The 12961-nt window shown below is 36.7% G+C and overlaps 1 protein-coding gene across 17 annotated transcripts in view; it reads right to left on the minus strand.

Moving 5' to 3' along the window:
• SYNE1 (spectrin repeat containing nuclear envelope protein 1) overlaps positions 1-12961 on the minus strand; it is a 298651-nt gene that overhangs the window by 11380 nt on the left and 274310 nt on the right. For 11 of the 17 annotated variants that reach the window (XM_050314876.1, XM_050314866.1, XM_050314867.1 and 8 more), the window contains 11 exons: positions 12419-12556; positions 11506-11697; positions 10287-10617; positions 9357-9425; positions 7217-7359; positions 6240-6366; positions 4853-5064; positions 3203-3403; positions 2738-2866; positions 2160-2372; positions 1072-1161 (listed from right to left, as the gene is read on the minus strand). In XM_050314876.1, coding sequence (XP_050170833.1) covers positions 1072-1161; positions 2160-2372; positions 2738-2866; positions 3203-3403; positions 4853-5064; positions 6240-6366; positions 7217-7359; positions 9357-9425; positions 10287-10617; positions 11506-11697; positions 12419-12556 — 1845 coding nt within the window. The remainder of the gene's footprint in view (positions 1-1071; positions 1162-2159; positions 2373-2737; positions 2867-3202; positions 3404-4852; positions 5065-6239; positions 6367-7216; positions 7360-9356; positions 9426-10286; positions 10618-11505; positions 11698-12418; positions 12557-12961) is intronic. The other 6 variants (XM_050314877.1, XM_050314878.1, XM_050314869.1 and 3 more) reach the window with 1 other exon arrangement.

The following is a 12961-nucleotide window of genomic DNA, read 5'->3' on the forward strand; positions in this document are numbered from 1 at the left end:
TTCTTATTAAAATGTTAAAATGAAACCTATCATAGTTCTACATACTCTTCAGACCAAGATTTTATGGTAAAATACTTCTCTATTTCCTGTAATGGTCAGGCATCCTTAAGTTACATCTGTGATATCAGAGCTTTTATTAATTATTTAAATTTAAATTTAAAAGACAAAAGCATTGACCTCTGAAATAAAATGTTAAGATGTATATTCTTTTTCCTTTTGAAAAGCCAGTATTCCTTTACATTCTCATACTAGCATCTAAAAGGAAACTAGTGAATGTAAACGAAAAATCCAAAAAATAAATCAATTTCAAGAGCAATAAATTTATCAAGACAGAACTCAGAGGCTTTACAAAAAAGTGCAAATGGAAAAACAAAACAAAACCAAACCAACCTGACTGTTTTAAGAACTAAGGAAAAAAGCAAAGTAATCAACCAACAGAATTGCAGAAAAAGACAAAATAATTGCAGTTCCAATTTGGGCTCAGAGTATGGAAGTGTTAAGTACTAGGCATGTATTGCTATATTTCTTGAATTTTGTGCCAGCGATGTAAATGGGCAACTCCAGAGCTGCCATCATAGCCATTGGTTAGGTCCTGTGCAACTAGCTGTTTTGAATAATGTTTTATGCCCTTCAGCTCTACTTAGCCATTCATCCAAAGTCTCAATAAGACTGTCTGCAATCTGCATCAGAAACAACAAAAAAACTTATTGAGATTCTTGATGAAGCAGCTCTGAAGAGAAGGCCAAACAGAAATGGAGGACTGATTATACCAGACAAGACCAGACTTTGGGGTGCTGCCATCACTAGAGCAAAATACAAGAGACACGACATGCCATACCATGGTAAACCAACCACACTGACAGCCCTGGTTTCAGATAGTATTTACCACTTCTGATTTCATGCAGGATGGGATATGCAGCAGGGTTGGGGAAAGCAGCTGTGTTTTGGTTTTGGTTTATACCATTTCCTTTCCTAACAAGTGAGAAGGGGTGACTCCCATCTGGCTAGAGCTACTGTAGACATCTGAGCTCCCACCCAAGAGGTGGAAGAAAATACATGACATGAAATTACCGTTCTCTGTCTGCTTGGAGTGCTTCTTCCAGATACAGGACTCACTGAGCCTGATGTGTCTAATTCATCGGAGGACCATGAGGACAATTCCTAAAGTTCAGAGGGAATGCAGTTCAAAAATACAGATACTAGCTCTATGGGTAAGCAAACTAAAAATTTTACCCTCAGTGAAATCCCATCAGAGTTATTTCCAAGGCAAATAAAATAAATTAAGGCAAATAAGCTAAATTTTGTTACCAAATTTTAAAAGACTAAGACATTACAAGTACATGTTTTCTCTGTCAGCCCTGAAGGGAAAGAAAAGCAAACAAGTAGTTAAAACTTAATTTTTTTAGGTGACATATTTTCCATCAAAGTCAATCCAGAGAAAAAACAGTTGTTGTTCACTGGCCTCTAATTACAAAAAGAGGTTGGTAACACCAAGAAATTTACAGGCAGAAAACCATTAGAAGGAGAGAAGAGATGAGTTCTCATGCTTTATGCACTCTGCTAATCCAAGACTTAAAAAAACCTAAAGGAAACCCTCAAATCATTGTATCTGTTAGTTCTGGCAAAGTTACTGCTGTTACTGCTGTAATTCCCTCTCAAATATCCTGAGATACATGACAATTTTAAAAGATTTGGAGTATAGCTCAAAGCTTAGGAGACGTATATGACAGACTTCTTATCCTAATACAGAATTTATTTTATGCTTTTTTTCTCTCTTTGACAGAGTGAGCATTATCCTCCTTTCCAATGACAACTGACACACTCTAATTTTCAGTACTGAAACTAGAATAATTATCTCATATACTTTTCCAGTTGACTGATTCAGTAACAGCAGGATAAACAAACCAATATATTCAATAATTATTGCTATACAAAATAGCAAAAAATTACCAAATTGAAAACCCCCACTATATCACAAGAGATGTTTACATTATGAAGTGTAAGGTAACTTTATGATATTCAAGATTAAAAGTTTACAGTCTTGGTAAGTAATGCAAACAACAGAAACAGAGCAGCCAACAACATTGATCAGAGAAAGACAGTCAAGACAGTGTGAAATGTGCCCAACAAACAGCAGGGAAGAAAAAGATGTGACTTACCAGTTGACTACTTGAAATGTCTAGAATTTTCTCTAGGTCTTTAATATGATGTGTGACCTCTTTCAAGAGGAGTTTCAGTCTGTTTCCAATGACGTGCACCTTTTCTTTGGCTTCAAGACAATCCTTGCCTTCAGCATTGACTAGCAATTGGCAAGACATATCTTGTAGTGATGCCACCTTCAACTGAGACTCCAGGAGTTCACGTCTGATTTGCTGTTGCCAAGGCAAGCATCACATTTTTTTAATAGCAGTTAAAAAAAAAAAAAAAAGTTAGAACTCACAAAGACAAACACTTGAAATTAATGAAATGGAAAGCAAAGATGAGGTATACAAATTTCTAATCTGACAGGAAGATATGCAGCAATCTAATGGTTGCCTGAGATTTAAAATCATGAGTTGTGTTAATAATGAAAGTGAGTGGTGTTTCCTTCCGAAGTTAAGTTGGTTACTGATACTGGTCCCACAGCTCTGCGTTAGCATGCAACGTACAGTGCTAACCCTCAAGAGAAAGATAAATCTGATTAGGTGTTTTTCTTGGTGATGTGTTTTGGGAGAAAAAGTGGTGATTATTATCCTACCATCAAAAGTCTGTGATGATCCTGCAGCATTTCTGAGTCCAGGTTTGGATTGATGGGTACAATCTCATTTTTTCTTCTGTCAATATTCTCCAACCAAAGCAGCAAACCATGGCTCAGTTCATGGAAATCCTGCAAGCAATGAGTGACAATTTCAATAGGGTAGCAAAATATTCCAGTCAAATTCAGGTTTTTAATTTATCCTCTGATAGGTACTACTAGCTAAATAAGTTAAAAAGAAGTGTACAGTAAAATACTAGGATACTATTCTAAAGAGGACATATTTGGAAAATCTTGGGCTGGAAATACATGTTTCACGTAGTGCAGGTGTATTTTCAGAAGAACAAAGGCAGAAGACGTATTTTGGCTTACATGGGCAAGTTTCAGACTGAACAGTGAGCAGTAACAAAATGGTTTATATTTTCAATATGTGGGATAATGTCAATTTAAAATAAGCACAATACACACCTGGCACTGCATTAATGCAGCCTGCAATGAGTTGCGCCACTCTTCAATCATATTGCATACGTGCTCCCAGCGCATGTTCATCTGAGACAGGCGTTCTTGAAGCTTCTTGCTCTCTTCACTGTCAGACTGAGTGAACTCTGAGCTGCACAGATTGATGGATAAGACGATTGCTTTGCGGTTATCAATTGCTTTCTGCAGCTCCTTGACGATAAGAGAAAGTGGGACAGGGGAGGAAGCAATGGAAACTTGTAAAACATGTGACTTTCAGAAAAAATCAAGTAGAGAAGGCACCACAAAAATGCAATGATTTGCCATCAGCAGCTGCAGAAAGGTACCTTACTGTAACAGTTTCTTGACTCTGGATATGAGATTTCTGTGCTCACTCTGTGACTCTAAAAATGTTCATTCTTTAGCATCTACTAAAATTTTACTGTTAGCATAAACAAGAGCAATCCAATTAAACTTGTAAAGTCTTAAAGGCCTGAAGTCATAGTTGAATTTTAAAGGTCTGGCTCATGTTTCAGATATTTTAAAGACAGAGTAGGTCCAACAAAATTTAAAGACACGTAAGACAACTGTACTTTAGCTCACAATAAAACTTTTGCCCTCATGTCTCAGTTTTGCTGATAAACATAAAAACCAACATGTTTTCAAGTGGAAACTGCTGTCAACAGTTTTTAAAGTAAAAGCTTTTACTGAGAGAAAAGAAAACATACAAAGAGTATAAACAACTTCAATTTATAGAAACACAACCTGTATATAAACTGATTTGTTTACACTGGAAGCCACAAAAGAAACTCCACCTCTTTCAGTTTGGAGGGTACTAATGGGCTTTCAAAGAGTGGGTGAGATAACTGAATTCTTATGAAATGCCCCTTTTTCCACCTACTTTACAGCATTTATGTAAAAGAACAATGTCACAGTGACCTTTGTAGTACTTATGGCAGCTATATTTGGATTACATTAATATGCTTTAGATGGATCACTGCTGGAAGCAGTGATCTTTACTATCTGGTCACCTCATTCCTGTCATGAAGCACAGTGCATTTTGACATTGGGTCCCATATTTTTGTGTCCATGCTTATACGATACTAGTAACCAAATGTGAAGTTGTGGACCACCAGAGAGATGAAAAAGGTAAGCACTCAGATTCTGATGAACCTGAGATGACAGGAGAAGAAAAAGGAATGCTGCAAACTGACATCAAATTTTTCCTATATTGTACTGGTGGCACTGGATAGACTACAACCCCTACTTCCACCTTCCTCCCCACAAAGTAGTATGTCCCAGTGAGGCATTTCTTTTGAAGTAGATATTTTGTTACCAGTTTGAGTAGAAGAGAATTGATTTAACTTGACACGTTTTTGGGTTTTTTTTTAATTTCATCAGGTTGGCTGACATCAGGAGTTATCAGTACATTATGGAATTACAGAATTCCACTGAATTACTATTTCAAAACTTTATTTGGATTGCCAGTGGTACATTTTTCTGCCAAAAGGTGAATCAGAAAATCACTTTTCCAGTTACTTTAATTATCAGCAGCAGCCTGCTATGTTGAGCAAACCAGATGCAATTACTGGCAACCTTGTCAACATACCTGCTGCACTCAGGTTTACAAGGTAACTCATGGAAAAGAGAAATAAAACTCACTTTCAGTTTTTTAATTCTGAGCTCAATAGTCTGTATGTCAGTACTGAGATCAAGGCGGCGAAGCTTCTCCAGTTCCTCTTCAGTTTCTCCCAGCCAAGCCCAGATGCTATTAAGGTCAGAGTTGAACTGCTGCCATTGCTGAAGGTTCTGCTTCATCCTCAGCTCCTTGCTTAGAGCTTGAGCCTGGATTAATTCCCATCTTTCAATTACACCTGGAATGATAAACACCAAATTAAATAAAAGAAAAAAAAAGGTAATAAAAAGAAAAGCACTAGCTACACACACACAATTGAATCAGTTGAATATGGTTCAAAGCATATTCCATAAAAACTCTAAGCCGCAAACTCTAACCATGTTGAAACTAAGTTAGATTGAAGAAAGGGATGCTGGAGAGAACAAATAAAGAACCTGGACAATTCTAGTCATCAGGCAATTTTATCACTTTCTAATGTCAGACTTCTATGGACATAAGTAAGTTGATACATGCAGGTCTCTAGAACAGGTTATGCTGGCAAAAAAATCCCCATCATAAATTAGCGTAAGTGCAAACTGGACAAGAAATCCCAGTACATCTAACTAACCACACATATTTATTATTATTTTCATTGGTATTTGTGCATATCTTAATTTAATGCTAATACCTCACTACATTTGCCTAAGCTACTGCTGCTGCATTGGATAAACATCTGCACTAAAAATAGCATTTCAAGATATATATAATATTATTATATTATATATATCTTGAAATGCTATGGCAGAAGGACAATTGCATCATTCCGCCAGCTTAAAATTAAAAACCCCTCCAAACTCACAGCAGAATAAAAGAGACTGCATGGGTAGCATATCTTGCCAAGCTAGGAATGGAGATAATGCCTTTACAGTCTGGAATAAATCCATATTTTTTCAATGCAATACTTCCTGTTCTCCTGCTGATGTTTAAAATTTGTCAGGTGAATACTTTTACCAGGTGACACTAAAATAAATTTCTTTACTGTAGGTAGATAATCTTAGAAGCAAAAGTAATTATTAGAGGAAATAAATGCTGACTTATGTGTTTTGTACAACGTCAGCAACATTTTTCATTAGAAAACTTATAACAAAAATTCATTGCAACCATAGGGACTTTCTGAAAGGCTTAGCGTTATGCCTCATGATATGAAGGGGTTGTTAAAATGCACTTCTATGCCTAATCTTTTTATAGGGGATATACAAGAACACTTACTACTCCTTATTATTCCTAATGAAAGATGTTAAACAGAACATGGTAATAGACAGTCATGTAAAATCTATATGTCAGTAAATAATACCAAGTGTTTATTTAGAAAAACTTTGCATGTTTGCTTCTTTTCAAAATTGCTTTTCATCAAACGAACTACATATTACTTACCAGCTGTTTGTGTTTCAGTACTGTTCATGTTAATAAGTCCTGATAATTTTTCTTCTTCCTCCTTCAGTTTATTTCCAAGCCTTCTTACTGAGTCTATGCTTCCACTGCACTCACCTAGTAATTTCATCTGTGTTAATAAACAAAAAATCCCTTTTCAATATGCACTGTACAGGACTAACTGCATGGACAATGCAAATTACAATGCAACTTCCACAAATTTCCAAAAGTAAGTTTAAGTGTGAAGAGAAAAATCTATTACTTTAGCAACATGTCCTAATACTATTAAAAAAAATGTATATGGAGAAGATAAAGGCTTAAAGTCTAAGTTCACACTTAACAGAAGTAACTCCGTGCAACTATGCCAAATCATACTAGAAGTCTTTAGGTGCCATCTTTTCTAAATGTAAAACACTGGTAAAAACACTAGAAGATGTGATAAAGAAAATTAACCCAAATGTGGAAATATTACTATGCATTCAAGCAGCTAATTTTTAAATTTTGTCTGCACTAAAATTATTTGAGTGACTTATATTAAGATTCTTCTTCCAGGAAACCTTTTTGAGAAAGCTTTTTAATTAAGAATTCCACATATGCAACCTTGCTTACATGATGCATGTTTATAATTCATTAGCAAGATAAATACTGTGCCTGAAGCTCTATAACCTGCTTTTAAAAGCAGAGGAATTTCAAACAAGGATATCATCATTAGATGGATAAAAAAGTGTGAGGAAGTTATTTTTGACATCTGCAAGAATTTAATAAGAAAATAAATTTCTTAGTCATGTTCCCGTAATCTTATGCTATTGTAAACACACTAATAACATAAACAGCAATAGCATGTGGTTAAGGGTAGTAATCATATGAGTAAGTTTGAGAAGCAGTTATAGTTAATTGCTTTGTTGAAACAGCTATATTTCTTTCAATAGCAAAGCTAAGCTTAAAGTGCATATGTGACTTATGCTCCAAAATACACGCACATATCCTCTGTAAGTGGAATCGAGTTCTGGTCCTGTAGGTGTTTTGCTGCGGATGATGTTTTCTGTTTGCTGTATTTGGAAACGACTGGTGTCTAAGGCCTTGTCCAGCTGTCGGATACGTGCTTCCAGGGATCCAGGTTCTCCTGTATCAAAACCAGAAAGAGCGACTGTCACCCAAATTTTTCAAAAGGTTTTTCTTTTCTTTGCCCAGGCAGCAGAGTTATCAGGAATACTATCTAGATGAGACAGTAAAGGAGAAATGTGGCTGGAGCAGTATGAGTGGTACAATGTCAAAGTGAAGTGGTAACTAGTTACGTTAGAGGGTGTTAGCAACCTTCAGAGGACTACACCAGTGAACGTGCTTACCATAAGCATACTATCAAACAATCCACAGTTTAAAGCAGGCTTGTAAATTATTCTAAAGGGACTTCTTTCCCACACTGAATGTCTCACTTTCTTTTAAGAGGAAAGTTCTCAGCAAAGCGTACTCTAATCTCACTGATAAACCTCACTGTAACCTCACGTTGCTCCCTTTCACAAACACTCTCAAATAAAACCTTGTAACCCAAATGCCCATTTCTGTGATCTAAATCCATGAGAAAATTTATCTTCATTTCTCTTTGTATTACTTTTCTCCACTAAAAAACAATGGAATTTTAATCTCCATGAAAGGATCCTATTTGTATACAATATTACAGATTAAAAGCAGCATACAAATACAAAGTGATGCTGTTATAATCATATTCTTAAAATCCTTAGATGACTGGACACCCTGAAGGCCTGCAGCAAGTAGTCAATGACTGATTTAGGCAATCACACTAAGCAGAAAAATGTAATAGCATTTTTCCAATAAGATATTTGACAAAAGACTATGCTTAACATATCTGCAAGATGGTATTATTCATTCAAGTCATTTGGAATTTATACCTATGTTTTTGAAGCAGGACTAACTTGTAATTTCCTTATAGAGGTCAGATGAATTCTGTGATATGAATTAGCTACAGACAACTCTAATGTGAAGCAGGCTGCAGCCTAGAGGACCTCATGAGATCCCTCTTATCCATATTCTATTACTGTGCTGATTTCCATCTGTTTACAAAGACGGTTTGAATTTATTCATAGAGACACAATTAAAAACATGCATAGAAAAGGAGAGCCTTCTGTCCATCTAATTAAAGAAAATGGAACCTCTTGGATGATTAGTATTTTTTTCATATAAAACACTGTCTCACCTCAAATGGACAGGACAAAGTGCTCAATATTGCTTTTCCCTCACTAGTCTCAAAATGTTCACAGCTCAGAAAACTAAACAAATTTTCCATAAGTATTGGTATTAGTTGTACCCTTAATCAATTATAATATTATTTCACTAATTTGGAGAATACATAAAAATGGACAGTGGACCTGAGGTTTGTGTCACAGATGCCAAGACTTCAATGTTTGCTATTTCAGATTTGCAATTATTTAAGTAATTATTTAAATAGAGGAGAACTGTGAAATCATGAGAAAATGTATTTGCAAGTGCATCTAATCCCTCCAAGAGTGTAATCTAACAAATGAAACAATAGGCTTAATCTTGTGTAAAAACATAATGAGAAAAAAAAAATTTCCAGTATACAGGACTATGATAAAGACACTGGACTACAGTACCTCAACTTCACATTTTTATCACATGAAACTAAAACTAACCTAAAAGTTTATATATACGTGATAATCCAAGCTGTGGTCTTTTTTATTAAAAAAATAAATTAAAACCTGAAAAATTAGGATTTGCTCTATAATTTTTCCTTCTGCCTTAATCTTTGTTGAAAATACTCTTCTCTCAGAGATGTAACAATGTATTAAGTCTCACTGAGGGACCTCAAAGAATAAAGACCAGTCAGGTCAGTTTAGTCTCCAGTTAGCCAAGGTGGGAGGGCTAATAGTTCAAACATCTTTGTTTCATCCATGCACCTAATGATACCTTTAATCACAGTAGTAAAGCAGGATACTTCTATGTTAAGATGTTAATGCTGCCATGTAAGAAATATTTATCTTGTAAGTTGTGAAAAGATAGCAGATGCTAAGAGAAGAGAAAGAGGTTATGCTTTTGCACTGTGGCATTTGCATCTGGCTATGCTTAGTCTTTTATGATGCCTACCAGAGATATTTCTGAGGGCGTTTTCTGTGAGTGTTACATAGGCCTCAAGAGTTTCAGGGATCTCTACATCTGAAAAAATAAAAGCACAGTCTAAATTGATGGGTCAGCAACAGCTGTCTCCTTACAGCAGGAGTCCTTTTCAAGGGATGGAATATATAAATGCTTCCGATAGCAAACATCCTCTCTGGAGAAGCAAAAAGATGAAGACTGAAACACACGGAGGCTGCTACAAAGTAAATATCCAGGCAAACCTGACTCTTTTTGGAGTAATGGTCCGGAAAGCAAAAGGCAGCCACAAGATCAGAGTATAATACACTAGTATATCTTCCCCCACTACTAGCTGCATCTCAGCACTTTCACTTGTTAAGATTTATTACACAAAGCACACATTTAGAAAGGATTTCTAACTTCACTGGAGAGCAAGACCCAAGATCCCACCTCAGACTAAACACTCAGTTGCTGAAGTCTTAGCTGAGTAAGGACTAAGTTAAGATTTACTTAAACACTTGATTTTAAGATTTACTTAAACACTTGATGATTTTATCTGTGGATCTCTCTGCATCATTTCTTCATCAGTTTGTTCTGCACTTCTTGCCATATCCAGTATAGTTTCTCCTCGTCAGAATAACTTAGAATGCAGTGCTGTTACAGATGGTATATCCCATCTGGCACTCCACAAGCATAAATACACAGCCAATTCACTGTGATATCATATACGCCTTTGCCATTTTCCAGAGCTGTCATCATTCAGGAAACTCCATCACTGTGTCTAAGGTCAGAGGGCCACTGAGATCACTTAAGAAATGCTATTTAAAGTCATCAGGGGCTATTTAAAACACTCTTCCATAAGAATCTTGGCCAAGAAATCTCACATGTATTATTTGCTTCTTTTTACTCGGAGAAAACAGAACACACAGTTTGCTACCATACCTGCTACACCAGCTGCTCCTCTCAGGTAGAAGTCCTTTTCTTGTCCTCCATCTTCTTCAGAGTGCAATGCCCGTGAAACAGCTGTCTCCAGGTCTCTGCTAAGGTCGTAGTCATGATCCCACTCCAGGGGAATGGAGTCCACACTCGCAGGGGTATCTCTCCCTGATCGCTCACTTCTCACCGGCTGAGAAAGAGGCAGTGAAAGGTTGGAAGAGGGATGCGGGGAGAGAACGCTGTCCGCAGATTTGTCATGCCAGCGTATGTCAGAGAGATCTGCTGATTCATCCAGATCTACCTCTCTGTCAGAGAGGTCATGTTCGTCATCTGTTAGCTGGAAGCATAATGCAAACAGAACCCATCAATGAAATGTGCACAGGCACTGCATGGTCAGCCTGGGTCAGTGAAATAAAGTAGCATTAGGTGACAATCACACTGATGTGGTTTTCATTTTGCATTCTTTTGTCCTTTCCCTTCATTATTTTTAAGGTGTACTAAAAATACAAAGCAATAGAAAAGATCAAACTGCCAGCTCATTTTAGTTACTTAAGGCTCCATAAAGTCTCACATTAGGCAAATACTCCAGATGTACTTTTACTGAGGTAATTGCAAGGGAAATATCAAGTTAGACAAAGCTCTGGAATCACTTCATAGAAAGCATAAGTGATCTTTATCATGAGCACTGCTCTCACGATGTTCTTTCATATTTTTAAACTCCTAGATTTTGTTCCTTTCTTTCAGCAGGACTTTAGCTACCAAAAATTGTTTTCCTCCCAGTTTTTCATCTGTGTGTTCAGTTCTGGAGATAAATTTCCATCTCTTCTGATGCAGAGAATCATTTTATCATTGTCTTTTAAAAAAAAAAACCCAAACACACAAAGCTGCCTATCAAACTATCTGACAGTACAGGGAGATGTTTCTATTACTAGTACCACACTGCTACCCACAGGAATAAAGTTTTATAAATCTCCAATTTGCATGGATTTTTATTACAATTGACAGAAATTCCAGATCTGGTGAGTTTGCTCTTTGAACAGGACACAAACAGCATGTAATGAAGGGAGGCAGACAGTCAGGGTTGTAACAAAATTTAACCATAGGACTGTCAGAAAGTTATGCAAGTTTTATGTTAGTTCATTTCAAGACCTTTCTCTCTCCTCATTCTCACATTTGAAAAATGGTAACTAACAAAACAAATAAACGTATATGTAAATATACACACGGGAAGGCGGATAAGTTTCTTATGATAGCGTTCCACACGTCCAAAGACCTCTTGACAGTAACGACGCAGCTCATCTAGTTCTTCTTCAATGACGGCTGCATCCAGGGGCTCACTTTTCTCAATGAGTTGCTCACCTTGCACAATTATCTGCTCAATTTTGTTGTTGTTCAGTGAAATTTCTTGCTGGAAAGCCTGAGTAAAAGAAAAGCCCATGCTTTATCAACAAAATCAACATGGCAACAACCTAGGCAATTAAGAATGCAAATCTTAAAGAGTTTTACAGAAAGAATGGCATGGGTAACAAACAGGGATTGTTCCAAATATTCTGTCATGAGCAACAGTGAGCAATTAAATTTAGCATTCCACAGTATTTCAAGCCAAAACCACTGACACTTCATGGTTTACCATCTCATTCCTCACTTGTTGTATTTGGAAAGACTAAACAAGCCATGCCCATGACCAATTGCCAAGAATGAACACCGATGCTAAACCTAAAACAGTGGAATTTTGGATAATGTGATATTTGGTATTTTTCTTTCCAGATAATGATTTTTCTGATACTGAAAGGGTTGACAAATGTATCAGTTTTGTATCTCCAGCGGTAATGGAGACTTCTCATAAGTAATTTTTATTAACATTTCCTCTTTGGATGAGGGAGAGGAGACTACCAGAGTACCACCCTTGGTTTTCTCTTTACATTTTTCACAGCTCAAACATCTTTTACACTGACAGAAAAGTATATATTGAAACCTGACATAGCCCATAACTCCTGAGGTTGAAGTCTCAGCCTGCAAGTAAAGGAAACATATCAGGCTGCATTTCTGGATAACATTTCTTAAATTCCTTTCCCACCATGGCATGCTTTTATCCCTTCTTTCATCCCTCCTTCTATAACTACTCGATTGTTCTTTACCTTAAGTTGCTTTATCTTTGCTTGGACATCACACTCTGAGAAATGCTCAATGTTGGTCAGCTGCAGGTCCATCTCTGTTAGCCATACCAGGATGCTATCGCGTGCTGTTTCAAACTCTTCACGCTGGCTGATAAAATGCTGGAGGGTGGAAAATGGAACAGCATGAAATGACCAAAACCACAAAAACTCCCAGCAATAGTGGGGAAATGGGTTTTGTTCCCATCAAGCCTAATTTAAACTCAGTACACCATCTTCTTTCATTTCCTACATGCTTTCTAAGGTTCCCTTTTCAGTAACATCATCTTCAGCTGCAATTAGCTGACCTATGAAAGTCATCTTCTGTGAAGAAGGTGATGTTTCAGGTCACAAAGCATTTCCCTATGCACTACGCTTTGGTTACCCCAGACAAAGTGAACTGATAAACTTCCTTCCTCTTCTGAAGGTAGAAATCCCCTCAAAATCACTGACTGCAGATGCATTAAACTGAAAGCTTCTGAAGTACCCTTGACTCATAACTATAGTAGTGAAATTGAAATCTTAAAA

This window comes from Myiozetetes cayanensis, unplaced genomic scaffold, assembly GCF_022539395.1.
Source record: "Myiozetetes cayanensis isolate MyiCay16 unplaced genomic scaffold, myiCay2020 scf2-11, whole genome shotgun sequence".
NCBI lineage: Eukaryota > Metazoa > Chordata > Aves > Passeriformes > Tyrannidae > Myiozetetes > Myiozetetes cayanensis.